Genomic DNA, 22,606 nt, shown 5'->3' with positions numbered 1-22,606 from the left:
TCAGAGGGCAGACACACTGAAACCATACTCACAGAAAACTAGTCAATCTAATTACACTAGGACCACAGTCTTGTCTAACTCAATGAAACTAAGCCATGCCCGTGGGGCAACCCAAGATGGGCGGGTCATGGTGGAGAGATCTGACAGAATGTGGTCCACTGGAGAAGGGAATGGCAAACCACTTCAGTTATCTTGCCTTGAGAACCCCATGAACAGTACAAAATGGCAAAATGATAGGATACTGAAAGAGGAACTCCCCAGGTCAGTAGGTGCCCAATATGCTACTGGAGATCAGTGGAGAAATAACTCCAGAAAGAATGAAGGAATGGAGCCAAAGCAAAAACAATACCCAGCTGTGGATGTGACTGGTGATAGAAGCAAGGTCCGATGCTGTAAAGAGCAATATTGCATAGGAACCTGGAATGTCAGGTCCATGAATCAAGGCAAATTGGAAGTGGTCAAACAAGAGATGACAAGTTGACATTCTAGGAATCAGTGAACTAAAATGGACTGGAATGAGTGAATTTAACTCAGATGACCATTATATCTACTACTATGGGCAATAATCCCTCAGAAGAAATGGAGTGGCCATCATGGTCAACAAAAGAGTCTGAAATGTAGTACTTGGATGCAATCTCAAAAACAACAGAATGATCTCTGTTCATTTCCAAGGCAAACCATACAATATCAAAGTAATCTAAGTCTATGCCCCAACCAGTAATGCTGAAGAAGCTGAAGTTGAACGGTTCTATGAAAACCTACAAGATCTTTTAGAACTAACACCCAAAAAAGATGTCCTTTTCATTATAGGGGACTGGAATGCAAAAATAGGAAGTCAAGAAACACCTGGAGTAACAGGCAAATTTGGCCTTGGAGTACGGAATAAAGCAGGGCAAAGACTAATAGAGTTTCGCCAAGAAATTGCACAGATCATAACGAACACCCTCTTCCAACAACACGAGAAGACTCTATACATCACCAGATGGTCAACACTGAAATCAGATTGATTATATTCTTTGCAGCCAAAGATGGAGAAGCTCTATACAGTCAGCAAAAACAAGACCAGGAGCTGACTGTGGCTCAGATCATGAACTCCTTATTACCAAATTCAGACTTAAATTGAAAAAAGTAGGGAAAACCACTAGACCATACAGGTATGACCTAAATCAAATCCCTTATGATTATACAGTGGAAGTGAGAAATAGATTAAAGGGCCTAGATCTGATAGAGTGCCTGATGAACTATGGAATGAGGTTCGTGACATTGTACAGGAGACAGGGATCAAGACAATCCCCATGGAAAAGAAATGCAAAAAAGCAAAATGGCTGTCTGGGGAGGCCTTACAAATAGCTGTGAAAAGAAGAGAAGTGAAAAGAAAAGGAGAAAAGGGACGATATAAGCCTCTGAATGCAGAGTTCCAAAGAATAGCAAGGAGAGATAAGAAAGTCTTCCTCAGCGATCAATGCAAAGAAATAGGGGAAAACAACAGAATGGGAAAGACTAGAGAACTCTTCATGAAAATTAGAGATATCAAGGGAATATTTCATGCAAAGATGGGCTCGATAAAGGACAGAAATGGTATGGACCCAACAGAAGCAGAAGATATTAAGAAGAGGTGGCAAGAATACACAGAGGAACTGTACAAAAAAGATCTTCACAACCCAGAAATAATTTTCTCTGTATGTCCCAAACTTCCTCTCCATGTTGGTTCTACAATTTCCACTTTAAATAACGTGTCTCCTTAATAAGGAAAGCAAAACAAAATCAGATTGAAGTGACATTATTATTATTAGATCATCTCTTCATTCATCAAAATTAAAAAAGCAATTTGTTTTGATTTTCCCAATATTTGGGTTACCTAAGTGGTTTTAACTTGGTCTCTCTGTTCATTTTTGATTTATGGCTATTGTCTTACTGTTTATGAATGTACAAGAATTTTTCTGTTACTCTGAATGTTTTTCTTATTCTGTTTATACTGGGATGTTTAAAGGACTACATTTTTCTTTTCATTGAAATCTTTTGTAATGGTAGATTTGCTCATGTTATGCTACAACTTTTATAATTTCCTACCCAGAGTACCAGTTATCTTTTATTTAGATTGCAAGGTCTGTCTTCTCACCGTCCAAGAGAGTAAGTATATCCAATGAACATTTTCATCATTGATAGTATAAGATAGTCATTTCCATGCCATCAATTCTTATCAGTCTACCCTTATTAGTCAAAATTAAGTGCCCAAGTAGAAGTTCCCTGTTTTAACCTTCTGAGATATTAAATTGTCACCAAGACAATTATAAATATTAATCAGGTGCTGTTTTTTTCATGATAAGTCTCCTGGTGAGTTCCTGTAATTCTGTCTTGGCTCTATGTCAACTTCATAATGTTTTAGGAAACAGTCATTCACTTTAGTTTTCCTTTTATGTGTTGGGTCATTTGTCATCTATTTTTTTAAAAATCATTTATGTTTATCAAAGGTCTTTCATAATAACTTTTATGGAGTTCCACACAAGTATAGAATTTTTTGCTATTTGATTATTTTTTTTTCCATTTTTTTCTATTTCTTTTAGATAAAATAGGATTTTTCATTGCCATACTCCAGTCAAAACTTCCATCCCACAAGTTTCTGGTGGTATCTAGGAAACTATGTCACTTCTTTATGCTAAAATTTTTTATTCAATTTATTCTCTATCTCTCCCTTACCAGCATCAATTGTTAGCAAGTGTTAAGGACTTAATCCTTCAACTTCATTTTTCCTCATCTGTACAGAGGAATGATAATATTGACCTCAAAATACATTTATGAAGATTAAATGAGATAATGAGGGTCTAGTGCTCAGCCTGACTCTCTTGATACACAGGAAAGTTTCTGTAAGGACAGCTCTCTTACCTGTGAAGCCAAGGCTGAGTAAGCCATCATTCTCATGTTTTAGTGATAGAGGAGTTTGCATCATCATACACACTGTGGTGATGGCTGATTACCTTCAGTTTTGTTTAATTTGAATCGCTCTGAAACCTGTGCTTGTGGGAGCTGTGTAGTCACACAAGTTTTCTATGCTTTTAAGAATATAAAACAATGAACTGAAGGGCCAGTCAGAAATATAGATGCAAGAAATGCAAATTCTGTGGGTCAGAAAGTATTTTGAATGAATGTTTAAAATTGTTTGCAAAATTACAGGAATGGTGATTTTATTCATAATTCACTGTATTTTATTAGTTTCTAATAAAATTGAACAAAACACACCAAATACTTTAAAGTTTTCTCAATAAATATCAGGTAAATCTTTTGACATTGTCAAACCTTTACCTCTGTATGTAATTGATATACATATGTTGGCTGAACACAGATTTCTGAGAATAAAGAAAACTTAATATTTTAATCCCAATAATATTTGAAAGTTTGACCAATGTATTAAAATATTATTCATAGTATATTTTAGTTTTATTTTGCATGATCAAATACTAAAGATTGCAAATATGTGTTTTCTTATACAAAAATTAAATATTCTTAACTTCAGATATTGGTGATTCTTACAATTACAAAATTCTCTTAACATAGAAGTGTGTGAAATGAAAATAACTCAATTTTCCACATAAACTCAGCCATACAATGTGGATAAGATTGTTTTGCATTGAAGAGTAATTTTTAATCTGAATTAGTTAGAAAATTTCTTGCCATTTCTCATTTCTTATGAAAATATAGTTTATATTGGTTGAAACAGATTACACTGATTGAAAGCTTAGTAAATAGTGAACCATAGGAACTATTTTTACCACATAATTAGTTTGTTTCACTGACCTTCTATTATTACCTGATGAATAAAAACAAATGTGCATTCATTCATTCATTTACTCACTCGTTCAATGAACACCTAGAAGATAGAGTATTATGTTCCATTTAATTTTTTTCATATTAATATGCCTAAATTTTTTGTTTTTTTACATTACATGAGAACTCATCCAAAAATACTCCTCTGCCTTTCTATCAAATTACTTTGCTGCTGCTGCTGCTGCTCCTAAGTCGCTTCAGTCGTGTCTGACTCTGTGCGACTCCATAGACGGCAGCCCACCAGGCTCCTCTGTCCCTGGGATTCTCCAGGCAAGAGTACCATTGCCTTCTCCGCCAAATGACTTTAAATTTGTCTAATTAATTTCAGCAAATTAAGAGATTCTTAAAATGCTTCTATTACAATATTGGCAATTCAGTTTACATTTCTATATTGGTCACATTTTGCATTGGGGTACCACTCCTTTAAATATAATAATAATCAGACCACTTTAAATACATCACTTTGTAGGTACTGACAATTTGTTTTATTTATCCAGAAGAAGGGCTTTTAGTTCAAGCGAGCTGACACATTTAAGGCCTCTTTCACTCCATTTAATGGTTGCATCTGACTGGAGCAAGAATGATGGCAAAGATCTTGACCTTGAAACACTGGTTGAATTAGAGGATTCAAGTGGATGATAGAAGTTGTAGCTGGGTTGAAGTGAGGGCCAAAAAAGGTGGGGATAAATGCTGCAGGGGGCAAGGGCTGAAATGTTATGTGAGATGGGTGGAAGGGAGCAGTGGTGACTAAATGCAGGGGATGACCTGCTAAGAAAGTGGGGTGTGCAGGGATGATGGTTGGGGTCAAAGGTGAAAATGTGAATGGATTAAAACGTGGCTGGGAAAGAGGATGTAGATGAGCTATAGGAAGATGACTGCTATGGGCATTTATGGAAGCAGAAACAATATGCTGCAGGAATGTGTGGTGGATGGTGGTTATAGAAGCCTGCTGGTGACCTGGAACTGTCTGTACAGTGGAGGCCGAAGAAAAAGCGGTGGGCCCTGCAGCAGGCAAAACTCGAAGATGCTTTGATAGGAGCTGTTTCTGCATATGCTGCTGGGCTTGTAGCTGTAGGAGCTTATATTTATCTATTTCATCAGGAGAATATGTTATAGGCTGGTGAATTAATGGAGGAGAGAGAGATTTATGACACACTTCTAAGTCATCTGCTACTTTGTCATGCTTCTGCATAGTTCTGTCATAGTAAGAGTTTATATTCCCCTCTATCTGATTCATTTGCATGCTTCCATCCTGTAAGTCTAGATTCATATCGTTCTCTTTGGTCTCCATTGAATCAGTAATACCACTATATCTGTTAGATGGAAAAGCACCAGGGAAACCATTTGGTACTGGGTCACAGCTTTGAATAGAAGGTTGGACTTCATTAATTAATGATTTTGGTTGTTCTTTTGTTGTTGGGTTCTTTTTCATGTTTGGTGAGTGAGATTCTGCTACTACATGAATTATACCTTTAGAAAAATGATTATCACAATCAGTGCCCACTAAAACAGTAAAATCATTTGTCGGGGAACTTTTGACTTTGTTTTTATCAATAGTTCTTTGCATCGCACTGCCTTTATCCTTTCTTCTTCTGCCTTTGTTTGGTGTTTTTTCAGGCAAAGGCAATGAAGGTCTGTTACAGCCTGGTGGCGTAAATGGAATTACACATTGGATTTGTGAAAGAGTCTCTGATTCATTTTTACAGCTGTTTGATGAGATCTCAAACTGAATTGATTGCTCCTGACATTTCTTGGCTTGTACTCTTTCTAAAAGGCTTTTGGCTGTCAGGGAGGTCCTCTCTCCTTCTATAGGGTTCAACTCTGTGGTATCTGAAGGACTTCTTGAACAGTTCCTTAGAAGGTAGCTGATATTCCCAGAGTTACATTGCATGGGTTTTACTTTTCCCAGATCACAAATATGAGGGCTGTCCAAAGACTGTTGATTCATTTTACTTTTATTTAAGTAATACATTTTCTGTCTTGAGTGAGAGCCCAGTCTGCTGTGCTGAGGTCCCTGGCAATTAGGTCGATTTTCACTGTTGCCAGCACAAGAAACCTGTGAGCTAAAATCACACTGGGTGATTCTTTTGGATTTTTGCCCTGAAAATTGTTGATTTTTGCCCAGTTTATGTTTTTCTCTGCAATAACCATAAGCATGTTTTGAATATTTTTCGTTTTTAATTGATTCCCACAATTTGCAGCTCCTGCCTCTCTCGGTTTCAGACTGTGGGCAGTCACTCTTTGCTAGCTCCTCAGACAAGCAGAAACAGCTGTGCTTTCGGCGTTTCCGTTTGTGTCTTTCAACTGAGTTATGCTCTCGCTTGCAAAAGTAGAGCAAATTACCTCTATCATGTCCACTGGACCCATAATTGGAATGAGAACTTCTCAAGCTGGATGTACTGACATGGGATGTGTCTGAAGGGCTAGAACATCTATTCAGAGACACCTTCGGAGAACTTATCTTGTAACTTGCTCTTCCACATCCAGAAACCCCGCTGGTCGTACTGATGTAGTTACTATTCAAAATTACACTGAAATCCTTCCCATGGTCACTGTGATCCCTTATTGTGTAAGCACTAGACTTCCAGGTGAACTGATTCACTTCTTCAACATCCAGATGAGGATCACAAGAAATCAGTTTATGTTTTTTCGTCCTAGAGGTGCAAGGAGAAAAAGATAGGCCCTTATTTGCATCATTTAAAATTACCCTTTGACAGCTTTGCCAATGGGCCCTTGAAGGTTCTTGAAGTTCATTACCACCATTTTTATTGTTTCCTACACAATTCTTTAGAGAGATATCAAGGTAAGCAGGCACTTCAGGATTTTTCATTTCCAAATCGCTTGCACTAAAATTGCGTTCACTCATACTGGACTCAGAATTGTTGCCGCCCAAATTATATTTCCTCTGGAAATTTTCCCAATCTGGATTAGCTATCTTCATCTTTGGTTTCAGAGACCGATTATCTTCTTGGATCAATTTTTGTTGGTCTTTAATTAAACCTGAGACTTGATTCTCCATTGTAGTCTTCATTTCTGAGGCCTCTTTCTGCAATTCTGTTTTTAAATCCTCTGGATCACGGCCATCCTTTGTGTTTCGAGAAAGCTTAAAATCAAAATATAATGGGTTGCAGCCATAAGAGATACAGGGCTCTGTTTTTGTAAAGAGAAGAAGTTCTGTTGGCCATTGGAGAGTGGTATGGCCATCCTTGCTTTTTACGTGGAGAAAAGGCAATGCTTTGGACTTCACATCATGGGGATATGCTTCTCTTATAAAACTTTGTGCATTTCTGCTAACTCTTTCTGTTTTATCTAATGATTTTTCTCTCTTCTGTTTTCTGGAGTTGGGATTCAGATGAACTGAACTGTTTTGTTCGCTTGGCTCTATTGATGAAATCTCACCCAGACATCCAAACACCCTGGCATCACTATGCTTGTAAATGTTTGTTGGGCTAGAGGAAACATTGGCTTGGCATGAGTGACTAATGTGGTTTTCTGAAGTGTTCTTCAATGTATTTCTGGTTTCCTTTGCTCTGCTTGAAGGAGTAAAATCCACATCTGAAAGATGAATGTTAGATTTACTGAATGAAGCATGAATGCCAATCGAATTTTCCAGCATTTCATCAACAAAGTCATTCTTGTCTTGCAAAATTTGAGAGTTTATGGGGAGGGTATTGTGTAAAATACTTTCCAGATGGTTTGATGAGATGTTTATATCTTTTTCCTTAGTGAGATGTGTATCTTCATTTGCAAACCTGCAACACATGCATTTCTCTGCAGATTTTGTCTTATAGATGGGTGACTTGTTACAATCGTGGGTTTCTTCTGTGTTCTCACTGAAAACTGATGCTGAAGATTCTAATTTTAGATGCACTTTTTTGGAAAAAGAAAATGACACTCCCGTCCTTTGATTTGCATTGCTGAGATCTGAGGATGTTTGTGGTACCCTATTTCCAAACAAACGACGTCGGTCTGTTTGCAACTGGTGTCGATTTGCTGTGGTGGACCGCTGCTTATCGGGAATGCTTCTGGAGAGATTTTTTCCTTTAAGGAGAAGAGCATTCTTCATGCACGATACCTTTCTGCCATTCTTAACTGGGAAAATTCCTTGCTGAAGTTGTTTTTCTATAGGTACTTTGGAGGCTTTGTATGCTGGTCCATTTTCAGAAACACTGCAAATAAAACAAATATTTAAATGATTAAGACATCAGATTTGAAATCTTATCTATATATGAACATTCATAGTGTATGATGATGGGTTCTGATACTATTTTTGAACTACATCTATTGCAGTATAACAATTTCACTGCATTTATGTAACTTAGTATCTCTATGTCTTATAGTAGCTATTTCTAAAATGCTTTGCTTAAGTCAGTTTTTTTGAAATTAGCAAAAAGCAATAGCAAGTGAATATCTTATGCTAGTGCTGCTAAAGAGAATAAAGCATTGTATTTACATCACAATATGTCCCCCAGAGACTACTAATTCTTTGGAATATAGATTTAACCTTATTTTGCAAAGAGTTTTCCAGTCAGTGCCTTCACCTAAATAGGAAAAAAAATGGAACTGAAAGTCACTCACAAAGCATAAACATATCTCTTTTATTCACTTTTTTAGTTTAAAGTTCAGTTCAGTTCAGTTCATTTGCTCAGTCATGTTTGACTCTTTGCGACCCCATGGATTGCAACAGGCCAGGCTTCCCTGTTCATCACCAACTCCCAGAGCTTCTCAAACTCATGTTCATTGAGTTGGTGATGCCAAGTTCAAGCACTATATAATTTTTGTTTCCTCAGTCTTAAAATCCCTTCATGTTTGTTTTCTTACAAAACAGGGTGATTAGTTCTGTCTTTATGACTTGTCACTAATTTGATCAATTCTAAGAAAGTAACACACATTTTTACATGCCACCTCAATGTCTTCAATTAGTCTAAAACCCTTTTTTTAGCTTCTTACTCATCATAATATTTTCCTTGTAACTTTTTTGCATATATATGTTTTATCTTTTGACAGATTTTTAAAGATTATTTTTTTGAGCTTGACTAGCAATTCAATCAGAAACTGGAAAGGGTGATACATAAAATAGATGAAACTCTTTAGATTAAAATTTTCTCTAATGTTCTGTGAAACATCTACTACAAAACAAATCTTATTGCAGGGGAAACAATACAAATTGCATAATTGTGAGCTGGCTTTGTTTTCCTTTTTCTTGCTTTGAGCTGACTTGCTTTCAGCTGCTTTGCTTGTTGGTTTTGAGCTGGCTTTCTTTTCCTTTTTTATTTCCCTCCACATTTTTGGACATGCTTTGTTGGCTTTTTCCTATTTTAGATTTTTACTTCATTTTTATACAGTCATTTATTGCATGCGCAAATAGTACTAAAATAACAGATATCTTTTTCACATGTAGCATAACTTCTAATGGGGAGGAGTCCTTTCCTAGCCTTTGTTCTGACAAATTCTTTCTTATTGTTTTTACTTAACTATTTGATCAACTGCCATAGAACTCTGGTGTCCTGATATTCTTTGTGTTCACCAAATTTCATTGCTTTCCTTCACTGTCTTTATATGTTTAATATTACAGAAACATATTTAATTAGCCTACTTTTATTCATATTGAAACAAATCCACTTATGTATTTGCATGATTTTATAAACTTTCCTTTTTCTGTATACATATTTTTATACTGATTTCAAACAATGAACTATGTATTATACATAATTTACATATATATATTTTATTATATATACATCGGAGAAGGCAATGGCACCCCACTCCAGTACTCTTGCCTGGAAAATCCCATGGATGGAAGAGCCTGGTAGGCTGCAGTCCATGGGGCCGCTAGGAGTCGGACACGACTGAGTGACTTCACTTTCACTTTTCACTTTCATGCACTGGAGAAGGAAATGGCAACCCACTCCAGTGTTCTTGCCTGGAGAATCCCAGGGACGGGGGAGCCTGATGGGCTGCCGTCTATGGGGTCACACAGAGTCGGACACGACTGAAGCAACTTAGCAACGGCAGCATACATATACATATATGTGGGGCTTCCCTGATAGCTCAGTTGGTAAAGAATCCACCTGCAATGCAGGATACCCCAGTTTGATTCCTAGGTTGGGAAGATTCGCTGGAGAAGGGCTAGGCTACCCACTCCAGTATTCTTGGGCTTCCCTGGTGGCTCAGCTGCTAAAGAATCTGCCTGCAATGCAGGAGACTTGGGTTTGATCCCTGGGTTGGGAAGATCCCCTGGAGAAGGGAAAGGTTAGCCACTCCAGCATTCTGTCTGGAGAATTCCATGGGCTACAGTCCACGGGGTCACAAAGAGTTGGACACGACTGAGCAACTTTCACTTTCACACTCACATATACATATCAGTTCAGTTCAGTCGCTCAGTCGTGTCCGACTCTTTGAGACTCCAGGAATCCCAGCATGCCAGGCCTCCCTGTCCATCACCAACTCCCGGAGTTCACCCAAACTCATATCCATCGAGTTGGTGATGTCATCCAGCCATCTCATCCTCCGTCGTCCCCTTCTCCTCCTGCCCCCAATCCCTCCCAGCATCCGAGTCTTTTCCAATGAGTCAACTCTTCACATGAGGTGGCCAAAGTATTGGAGTTTCAGCTTTAGTATCAGTCCTTCCAATGAACACCCAGGACTGATCTCCTTTAGAATGGACTGGTTGGATCTCCTTGCAACACCACACTTCAAAAGTGTCAATTCTTCAGCACTCAGATTTCTTCACAGTCCAACTCTCACATCCATACATGACCATTGGAAAAACCATAGTCTTGACTAGATGGACCTTTGTTGGCAAAGTCATGTCTCTGCTTTTGAATATGCTATCTAGGTTGGTCATAACTTTCCTTCCAAGGAGTAAGCGTCTTTTAATTTCATGGCTGCAAACACCATCTGCAGTGATTTTGGAGCCCAGAAAAATAAAGTCTGACACTGTTTCCACTGTTTCCCCATCTACTTCCCATGAAGTGATGGGACCAGATGCCATGATCTTTGTTTTCTGAATGTTGAGCTTTAAGCCAACTTTTTCACTCTCCACTTTCAATTTCATCAAGAGGGTCTTTAGTTCCTCTTCACTTTCTGCCATAAGGGTGGTGTCATCTGCATATCTGAGGTTATTGATATTTATCCTGGCAATCTTGATTCCAGCTTGTGTTCTTCCAGCCCAGCGTTTCTCATGATGTACTCTGCATATAAGTTAAATAAGCAGGGTGACAATATACAGCCTTGATGTACACCTTTTCCTATTTGGAACCAGTCTGTTGTTCCATGTCCAGTTCTAACTGTTGCTTCTGACCTGCATACAGATTTCTCAAGAGGAAGGTCAGGTGGTCTGGTATTCCCATCTCTTATAGAATTTTCCGCAGTTTATTGTAATGCACACAGTCAAAGGCTTTGGCATAGTCAATAAAGCAGAAATAGATGTTTTTCTGGAACTCTCTTGCTTTTTTCCATGATCCAGCGGATGTTGGCAATTTGATCTCTGGTTCCTCTGCCTTTTCTAAAACCAGCTTGAACACTGGAAGTTCATGGTTCATGTATTGCTGAAGCCTGGCTTGGAGAATTTTGAGCATTACTTTACTAGAGTGTGAGATGAGTGCAATTATTCGGTAGTTTGAGCATTCTTTGGCATTGCCTTTCTTTGGGATTGGAATGAAAACTGACCTTTTCCAGTCCTGTGGCCACTGCTGAGTTTTCCAAATTTGCTGGCATGTTGAGTGCAGCACTTTCACAGCATCATCTTTCAGGATTTGAAATAGCTCTACTGGAATTCCCACCTCCACTAGCTTTGTTTGTAGTGATGCATTCTAAGGCCAACTTGACTTCACATTCCAGGATGTCTGGCTCTAGGTCAGTGATCACACCATCGTGATTATCTGGGTCATGAAGCTGGTTTTTGTACAGTTCGTCTGTGTATTCTTTCCACCTCTTTTTAATATCTTCTGCTTCTGTTAGATCCATACCATTTCTGTCCTTTATCGAGTCCATCTTTGCATGAAATGTTCCCTTGGTATCTGTAATTTTTCTGAAGAGATCTCTATTCTTTCCCATTCTTTTGTTTTATGTATATGTATTTTGGTATACTTAATACATACAAATAATTATGTGTATATCTCACTTTACCAAGCTATAGTTACAAACTGATTTCTTTTGGTTAATTTTTGCCAGCATTTCTGGGAACTTTCAATTCAACTTCTTCAGCTTAGATACATTTTCTTCTCTGATTTATCTGATTATTGCCCTTCCCTGTCCTAGTATCTTATCCTAGAATTTATACATTAAATTTATTTGCTCTCATGATATGCTTGGGTCTCTTTACTTATATTAATACTCTAGTTGTTTTAGTCTCTTGTTCAGAAAAAGAATTTGTTTTTAATTTCTATTTTATGGATTCAATATTTTTCAATGTCCAATCTGTTGTTTATTATATCCATATGGATTTTGTTTTACAAACAATAAATTTAGTCACCAGTTAATAATTTCAGATGGCTCTTTTTCCATGAATTAATAATGCCTGAAACTTTAGAGTTGTATTCTTGAATATTGTAGAAAACTAAATTTGGAAAAATTTTAAAGTGTCTGCTCCTTACTCCTTTAAAGTGTAACTATTTCATAATGAAAACTTTTCTCTTATTCATCACATTGATCTCCTTTCTTGAATTATTCCATTATGATCTAGATACTGAACTATTTTTTATATTCTCTTTTTCCTTAATAATGGTTTTGCTTATTATTCTGGCACTGTTTTGTGCATTTTCTTTCTTTACTTTATGTTAGTCTAAATATTCTTTTCTATATTGCTGTTTCAGTTCACCATTTATCTTTCTAATATGGGTAAAAGCTTCTTCCTTTTGTAGTATTCCAAATATGTTTAAACTTCTTTGCTCTTATATGTTACATTCTGCTCTTCTTGTCCTTATTCTGTTCTCACTTTACAATTCAATATACATTTATGATTATATTTTCACAATGTTAACATGTCATCCTTATTATTCATATCTATATCTTATATTTATGCTTTAAACTTTTTATCTCATTGTTTTATAAAATTTAATTTCCTATACCTTAAATCTAATTTATTTTTATTATTTTTGAAGACTCTAGTTTTCTATCTCTGTGATATTTTAAACTTTATTATTTTAATTCAAGTTTATGCCTTGTGACATAATTAAAAGCTTAATCTTTGCTGTCATCCTCCCATTTACAATTTCACTCTCTCCTCTAGAATAATTTTTAGTTTATTTCTGTATTTTTACCTAATTATTTTTATTTATAACTTTGAAATGACATTAGTTACCCTTTAGTTCTTATTAATGGATTGTCCATTTCACTTGGTAACTCAACACATGCATAATTTAATTCTCTCCTGGGCAAAAAGTACACTTTTCAAATAGGAAGCAAAGCATATCAAAATAACATGATTTCTTTAAGTGATGTAATTTCCTAATGTTCCACATTATCCAGCTCTTATATAAAGAATGTCATACTCTCAGAAGCATGGTCACAACTTTTAAAACTTGAAAAAAAAAATCCATATCAAGATGCATTAGACTTATACATAGTAGAAATTTATGAACAGAGTCAATCTCCTTCCTCTCCCAATAAGAGAATTAGTTTTACTGAAGAATCATGTTGTGTTGATCTACCGAAGAGGTCGCTAAGGTTGACTGCCCTTTATAAGATTCATTAACAATTTTCTGCCATCATTTCTTTTAATTAATCTTATTCAAATATTCTTACTACCTGTAAATTCACCTCTCATCTCCATAGGGTCATGGAAGAATTCTATTATCTATGTCATCTTACTCAGAAGCCCTCATTATGAGAACAAAGGACAAAGAAGGGTTATCCGAGGAGAAGTAACACAGATGACATTTTTCCCTTGTCAATTCCGTTGCCAAAATGAAAATATTTAATAATGCTATGAACAGACCTCCCTTAGAGCAAGCGGCTACTAATCTGAGAGAACAGTTGTCTGGAGGGCAGATGGTGGGTAATAGAAAAAAAAAAAAGAAGTAATTTTCCTAGTTCCAAGTTCTGGAAATTAGGAACAAGTATCTGGGAAGTTGAATACCTATCATTTCCTAACAATATGATCAGGTTGGGACCCAGAGAGCCTAACTACTCTATGGAAGAAAATGCCTAGTTTTGTTTTCATTTAGTTACTAAGATTTCCAAAGGCAGATCAACCCCAATAGAGTTTATCACTTATTTTAATTTTCAAGACACTTCCTAGATAACTCTGTATACTCAGAACTTTTAAATAAAAGCATCATCACCATCATTGTCCTCACCATCAAGGCTCCTCTGATCTTTTGTCTACCTCTTCCAAAAGAAAATAAGGAATGAGTGAGGAGAAATGTAGAAATGTGACAACTTTCATAATAACAAAGGAATCAAAATTCTGTATATTAAGACTACTAGGATTTCTTTTTTGTTGTGTGACTTTAAAGAACCTACCTAAAGGGTCTGTCTACAGTGAGACTCGCCCTGCTTTTATAATTTGACTTTTTGTATTTCATAATTAATCACTCAGGAATTAACACATTCCCTCAATTATCCCCTGAATACGATCCTAATGACCATTAGACCTTTCCTTCTAAGCCCTGCTTTGACAAGATATACTGTCTGATATCTTACTGGCAATGTGTTTGATCTCTATTGTGTTGACAAGTAATAAGTTCAGTACCAGTTATGTGTCCTGTTTCTGTGATCGCATGTGCCCTAAAATCATGCATTTTTGTATTAACCTCACCTCTAGACACATGGTCTTCTAACCTTTATTATTTTTTTTCTTTATACTAAATTTCTCACTTATTTTTTCATATTACCTTTTTATATCTTTATAAGCAAATTAAAATATTCTAGTGACAAAAATACTTGAGAACTTGCAAGGTGAATGCTAACTGAAACAATTCAAAGTTGATCTTAAAAAATATTTTCTTAAAGTAAATATGAAATCTAATATTTTATGCTACTATAATTGAGTCATTCACTCCCAAGCTTACTGTATATTGTTTCTCATTTAAACAATAGGAGTTTAAATTTTGGCACAGAACTACAAATGTCACAATTCACCAGCTTGCTGTCAGCTACATTAATTAGCTACATTAGTGTTCTACATTATGATTCATATGAACACAAATCACAATCTGCAAATGTAATTGAGCTCCAGGTAACAATCTCCTTACTACAAAACATTCAGGAGTTCCGAGCTCATGTAAAACTGCTATTTTTCAGCTACAAGAATGTATCAGTGTAATACTTGTTACAATTATCAATTTAAATGGCACCATGTGGTAAATTTAACTGCATTAATTACATCTTGTTTGTCATACAGAGGATAGTGCCATTTATTCTAGTTTCAGGTGTGTACAGAGGAATGTACAGATTTATTTCCTCTCCCAGAAGATGCATTGTTACTTATGATTTTTTAAAAATTAACATTATAAGACAAAATAACTGTGAAGCACCATAGAGATACATAAGATACATATAAATCACCTGGATACAATAAATGCCTGTATATTAGAATCATTCTTGGGTCGTTTCGTTAAAGAACACATTAACAATATTAGACAAGAAAAAACTCAGATGTCAAACTCATTAATTTATAACGCTTTAGCTATTAGGAATATGTACCTTCAGATGTATCTTTGATTAATTATATTTGTTTACAATGTTTAGAGAACCAAAAAAATATATCATTGAAATTTTCTGAGAAGCTGAAGAGGGTTTTGAACAACCTGCTGCTGCTGCTAAGTCACTTCAGTCGTGTCCGACTCTGTGCAACCCCATAGATGGCAGCCCACCAGGCTCCTCCGTCCCTGGGATTCTCCAGGCAAGAACAACCTGAGGCACCTTGAATTCTTACCATTCAGACTGTTGCCTTAACTCAGCCAGCTGATGAAGTCGCTTAAGTGCTTTTTCTTGTTTCTTTTCATCTTTCCATGACTTGGAAGCTACATTTCGAGCAAATTCACGTTGCTTTAATTCTTTCAGTCTCTGTGGACAAAGAAGCAAAACAGAAAGGACGCTATGAATAAGTAATATATCTTTTTTCCATCCAAAAGCTTCATTATTAAACTCGGTCCAGGATACAGAGGTGACTTTCTGGATAGGGAAGCACCTTTTCCATCAATTCTCTTCTCTGCTCCAAAATCAATTAAGTTGTCAACTGGGATATTTATCAAAGCTTGTCACAATCACTACAGAATTGTACTGCAAAGCTGGACCCCAGTCTTTACCAGGACCACCCTGGGTATGTAATTGCAATCATCTCTGTGCCTGTGAAAACATAAATGGAGGATACTGTGCAGTATATGAATGGGTATAAAGGGAGAGAAAGTTATGCAATGCACTTTCCTCCATGCAATGTCACCAGCTCTCTGGCTTATAAAACATAAATACTCTTATTCCTGAAAATTGACATAATGAAATACACTGGGTAAAATGAGTTTATTTCAGTAAAGAAATATGTTATTGTGTAAGATTTAGTTCAAAGCTCTAAATGCAATTCTTAATTCATTTTTTTCTCTCATGGAGATATTTATCCAACTCTGATTTCTTTTTTTTTTTTTTGTCATAAATATATCATTTTATTTCTCACTATGTTCTTTTTTTTAAATTTAAATTTATTTATTTTAATTGGAGGATAATTACTTTACAATATTGTATTGGTTTTGCCATACATCAACATGAATCCACCATGGGTGTACACGTGTTCCCCATCCTGAACACCCCTCCCATCTCCCTCCCTGTACCATCCCTCTGGGTCATCCCAGTGCACCAGCCCTGAGCATCCTGTATCCTGCATCCTGCATAGAACCTGGACTGGCGATTCATTTCTTATATGATATTATACATGTTTCAATGCCATTCTCCCAAATCATCCCACCCTCTCCCTCTCCCACAGAGTCCAAAAGACTGTTCTATACATCTGTGTCTCTTATGCTATATCGCATACAGGGTTATCGTTACCGTTTTACTAAATTCCATATATATGCGTTAGTGTACTGTACTGGTGTTTTTCTTTCTGGCTTACTTCACTCTGTATAATAGGCTCCAGTTTCATCCACCTCATTAGAACTGATTCAAATGTATTCTTTTTAATGGCTGAGTAATACTCCATTGTGTATATGTACCACAGCTTTCTTATCCATTCATCTGCTGATGGACATCTAAGTTGCTTCCATGTCCTGGCTATTACAAACAGCACTGCGACAAACATTGGGGTACACGTGTCTCTTTCAATTCTGGTTTCCTCAGTGTGTATGCCCAGCAGTGGGACTGCTGGGTCATAAGGCAGTTCTATGTCCAGTTTTTTAAGGAATCTCCACACTGTTCTCCATAGTGGCTGTGCTAGTTTGCATTCCCACCAACAGTGTAAGAGGGTTCCGTTTTCTCCACACGCTCTCAGTATTTATTGCTTGTAGACTTTTGGATAGCAGCCATTCTGACTGGCATGAAATGGTACCTCATTGTGGTTTTGATTTACATTTCTATATTGTAACCAGGAGGACAAGAATGGGTCAGGGATTTAAATTCAGGATAGAGGTTTGGCCTACAACTTCTTTTAATTAATCTTGTCTCTAAAACAATTGGCTTATGTGAAGACTGGATGCTACTCATTACCTGTTTGGATCACTACTTCAGAATATGCCATTGTGCTTAGCCGCTCAGTTGTGTCCAACTCTTTGCAACCCCATGGACTATATCCTGCAAGTCTCCTCTGTCCATGGGGATTCTCCAGGCAAGAATACTGCAGTGGGTTGACATGCCCTCCTCCAGGGGATCTTCCCAACCCAGGGATTGAACCCAGATCTCCCACACTGCAGGCAGATTCTTTTACCACATGAGCCACCAGGAAAGCCTAATGATAATGAACAAATTGAGATACAGACACAATCAAATGAGCATCTTGAAGTTTGGGGCTTAATCCTGATTTAAGAGTATATTTGAAGAGTCGTCCTCTTAACCCATATAAAATGATTTTAAACCACCTGAAATCTGTGTCATTTAATCTGCTTTTATTTGCCAAATCAAGTATAAGAAGACATTTTCCAGGAAAGGCAAAATAGGCAATTACATTGTGGTAGACTATTTCTCACCTATAGAATAAGGGCCAAGACCTTTAATGATCATTAGTTTCCTTTTTGAAAGGGAACATGCTCAGAGGAGATTGTAGTCAAATCACTGTTCCCAGGCTAAGTATTTAAGGAGGGAAACAGAATACTCTTCCAAAGAAAATATTCTGAGCAGAAAGAGCAAGAGTTCCACAAAACTAGAAACAACCACAGAGAGAAAAGTAGAGTTAACCTAAATTTGGTTTTTGACAAATGCTTCAAGGCCTTTTAAAAAGCAAGAGACTTCAAAAAATAAAAGTATGGCCCATGTATTATCAGAAAAAAAAAAAAAAAAAGGATCAACAATTCTCTAGAGCTGATAACTCTCTAGAGCTGCACGACCTAAACCTTAAAGGCTAGCCTTGGTCAGAAGACTGCTGCTAAGTCGCTTCAGTCGTGTCCGACTCTGTGCGACCCCATAGACAGCAGCCCACCAGGCTCCCCCGTCCCTGGGATTCTCCAGGCAAGAACACTGGAGTGGGTTGCCATTTCCTTCTCCAGTGCATGAACGTGAAAAGTGAAAGTGAAGTTACTCAGCAGTGTCCAACTCTGTGCGACCCCATGGACTGTAGCCCACCAGGCTCCTCCATCCATGGGATTTTCCAGGCAAGAGTACTGGAGTGGGGTGCCATTGCCTTCTCCGTCAGAAGACTGAGAGGCTTATAAAAAAACCCATTTCTACTTACCCTCCTACTTTCACCTCCTCAGCCCCCATATGCATAATTATCTAGTTACTGGGTTAAATTATCTTATGAGCAAAGACATTTTGGAAATTGTCCAATATAAGAGACCACAGAGAATGCAGTTCAACTGAGTGAAAGACAGACCATGGCTACTTTGATAAAGAGGAGAGGGATTTATTTTATTTTTTACTCTTAATTACTACTGAACATAAAATACTCTATGATATATTCATTTAATATTTGAGATTCAGTTCAGTTCAGTTCAGTTCAGTCACTCAGTTGTGTCCGACTCTTTCAACCCCATGAATCGCAGCATGCCAGGCCTCCCTGTCCATCACCATCTCCTGGAGTTCAAACTCATGTCCATTGAGTCGGTGATGCCATCCAGCCATCTCATCCTCTGTTGTCCCCTTTTCCTCCTGCCTCCAATCCCTCCCAGCATCAGAGTCTTTTCCAATGAGTCAACTCCTTGCCTGAGGTGGCCAAAGTACTGGAGTTTCAGCTTTAGCATCATTCCTTCCAAGGAACACCCAGGGCTGATCTCCTTTAGAATGGACTGGTTGGATCTCCTTGCAGTCCAAGGGACTCTCAAGAGTCGTCTTCAACACCACAGTTCAAAAGTTCTTCAGTGCTCAGCTTTCTTCAAAGTCCAAATCTCACATCCATACATGATCACTGGAAAACCATAGCCTTGACTAGACGGACCTTTGTTGGCACAGTAATGTCTCTGCTTTTCAATATACTGTCTAGGTTGGTCATATTACTAGGATATAAAACCTGAATAGCCTACAAGAGGAAACCTGTTCTCATTTACTCACAATATCTGATGAATCTCATTATTCAAATCTTGTTTGAAATTTCCAGGTATACCTGGTTCTTTCAATAGCCTTTCAGATTCCAATATTGTACTCCTATTTCCGAGTTACAGAGATGATTGAGAATTTTGTCTCATTCATCCTACAACAAATACTGTTAATTTCTACTATGTACTGCAGATATAGAAATGCACAAATCAACTATCTTTCCCTCAAGGGAGACAAACAAGTCAACAGATATTTTTATAATATGGTATTGAGTTTCTTAAGAGTGGACAAGTTGCTTTAGAAGTATACAGGAAAAGTTAAGATAGACTGGGAGGTGGGGATGGAGAACTGCTGTGTTGAGGAAATCAGCAAAGCTAAAATATTTTTAAGGAACACAGAAAACTAGAAAATGACCTGAAGTCACAGTCTTGTCTTGGCCAAAGCAGAGTGCTCAAGACTATACAAGTAAATCCCTTCAGAGATCTGCAGAGGGGGCCCTTCAAAGTTCAGCACTCATTAGCACTACATGTATATGAGAAAACTATTCCAGGTCAAGAAAATAACCAACTGAAATAACTAAAGGAAACAATGCCTAGCATTCATATAGAACCAGAAATAGTGCCTGTTGTTGCCAACAAAATTGGAAAAGCTCTTGGGACAATGAGTAGAGAATTCAGGGAGTCTTGCTTCAGCAGAGGATAATTAGCCACATATTGAGCACTACATTACATTTGCCTAAGAAATGATTTTTATTATTTTATCAAAGCTAAAAGTATAAATCTGATTCCAAGCAACTAAACTGCATTTCAGAACCAATCTCAAGAATATTAATAAAAATATAAACTTTCACAAACAAGGAAAACTAAATGACATCTAATCAAAGATTTTTAGGCATGCAAAGAAGTGAGAAAACACATCAAAAAATGAGGAAGTCAACCAATCAAAACCAATACAGAACCAACACAGATGCTAGAATTGGCAGAAAAGTATATTAAGACAGTTATAACTGCATACCATATATTCAAAAAAGTAGAAAAGAGACCGTGGACAAATGTGTGGCTGGAGTCTCTGAAGAAAGAGGAGGGAATATTTGAAAATACAGTGGGTGATAATATTTCAAATTTTGTCAAAATTATAAATACACAGATTCTCTCCCCTCTCCCCTAAAAAAAACTTCAAACACAAGTGATGTGAAGACAACTACACCAAGGCTCAGCATAATCAAATTTTTCAAAGCCAGGAAAAAAGTGAAAATTTTAAAAAAGTATCCAGAGAGAAAAGACATATTTCTGTACAGAAGAATGAATATGAGGATGGCAGAATTCTCACTAGAAACAAGCAATTGAGGATATAGTGGAGCAACATTTTCAAATTTCTGAAAGAAAATACAAAACTTTTAAAAATCAAATTCCAGACCCAGTGAACATAATATCATTGGACAAAAGTAAAACATTAACAGGTAGATGGACATATATATATATATATATATATCTACAGAAAACAATGACACTAGAAAGAGTAGCCATAATGATGACTAAGACATCGGGACAGTTTTACAAGGTCAGTGGGTGGAGACTTTTCTAAAGGAGAGGACAGAAAAGGGAAGCATGTTGAGTATATTCCTCACCTTGTGTTGAATAATTTATAATGTTTCATGGAAATATTTGTATTTTCTGTGAATCCAAGATCATATGTAACTACTGAAGAAAATAATAAATTTAGGATTACAGCATTGATTTGTTGTCAAATTTTTCCTTGATAAATTTTATTTGAAGCTTGTCCTTGGGCTTCTCTGGTAGCTCAGCTGGTAAAGAATCCACCTGCAATGAAGGAGACCCTGGTTCTATCCCTGGGTCAGGAAGTTCCCCTGGAGAAGGGATAGGTTACCCACCCCAGTATTCTTGGGCTTCCCTGGTGGCTCAGACAGTAAAGAACCTGTCTGCAATGAGACCTGAGTTTGATCCCTGGGTTGGGAAGATCCCCTGGAGAAGGGAATGGCTACCCACTCCAGCATTTTTGCCTGAAGAATTCCATGGACAAAGGATCTGGGAAGGCTACAGTCCATGGGGTCACAAAGAGTTGGACACGACTGAGCAACTTTCATTTCTTTCACTTTTGCCCTTGGTTATTAGAACCTATCAAACCTATCGCTCAGTTGTGTCTGACTCTTTGCAACCCCATGGACTGTAACCTACTAGGCTCCTCTGTCCATGGGATTTTCCAGGCAAGTGTACTGGAGGGGGTTGCCATTTCCTTCTCCAGGAGATCTTCTCAACCCAGGGATTGAACCCAGGTCTCCTGCATTGAAGGCAGACACCTTACCATCTGAGCCACCAAGAAGGCCCTATGATATCCTACGCCTTCCAATATATAGGATATCATATTTGCACTACCAAAACAAAACATTTCCCTTTTAAACCTTTAGATAGCTGTCTGTCTGTGATGAAAAGTAAAAATTTGTGTTCCTCAATATTTCTCTGTAAAACGGAATGTATCTTATGCATATGTGTGTGTCATAGAACAGTAATGATATTGGATATGTTTCTTTGTATTACAATTTCCTTATTTGCCCAGTGGAGATGATGCAGGTCCCTAACAAGTTCACTGCTGCTGCTGCTGCTGCTAAATTGCTTTAGTCGTTTCCAACTCATGGTGACCCCATGGACTGGAGCCTACCAGGCTTCTCCATCCATGGGATTTTCCAAGAAAGAGTACTGGAGTGGGTTGCCATTGCCTTCTTGGAACAAGTTCACTAGGCTATTGCAAACATCAAAGAGATCATTTATGTGCATGTTTTTAGAGATAAGTAAAGCATTATGGAAAATGTCCTTATGCTGATAGCAGCTACTAGGGATTAAGTTAGATCCCTTTGCGTAAAGAATACAGAACTTCCTCTATTATAGCTAGGTGATAAGTCCTGCCTGTTCTTTGGTTCACAGCTGGATAAACCTAGAGAAGAAAAAACAAAACAAAAAACAATTGAGATCTTTCTAAAGCTGGTAGGCGTATTAAAAAGCAGAAACACTACTTTGTCAACAAAGGTCCATTGAGTCAAAGCTATGGTTTTACCAGTAGTCATGTATGGAGTGAGAGTTGGACTATAAGGAAAGCTGAGCACCAATACAGTATACTAACGCATATATATGGAATTTAGAAAGATGGTAAC

The 22,606-nt window shown here is 37.3% G+C and overlaps 1 protein-coding gene across 1 annotated transcript in view; it reads right to left on the bottom strand.

Moving 5' to 3' along the window:
• Window positions 1-4,330: 4,330 nt before the first annotated feature.
• Window positions 4,331-22,606, bottom strand: part of ZNF804B (zinc finger protein 804B) — a 575,409-nt gene continuing 557,133 nt past the window's right edge. Inside the window, exons 3-4 of the mRNA XM_010829001.1 lie at window positions 15,704-15,834; window positions 4,331-7,991 (exon numbers count right to left, since the gene is read on the bottom strand). Of these exons, the coding sequence (XP_010827303.1) occupies window positions 4,331-7,991; window positions 15,704-15,834 (3,792 nt within the window). The remainder of the gene's footprint in view (window positions 7,992-15,703; window positions 15,835-22,606) is intronic.

Source organism: Bison bison, unplaced genomic scaffold (assembly GCF_000754665.1).
Source record: "Bison bison bison isolate TAMUID 2011002044 unplaced genomic scaffold, Bison_UMD1.0 scf7180017864499, whole genome shotgun sequence".
NCBI classification, from domain to species: domain Eukaryota; kingdom Metazoa; phylum Chordata; class Mammalia; order Artiodactyla; family Bovidae; genus Bison; species Bison bison.
Note: the sequence above shows the minus strand (reverse complement) of the source record. Positions and strands in the feature narration are given on the sequence as shown.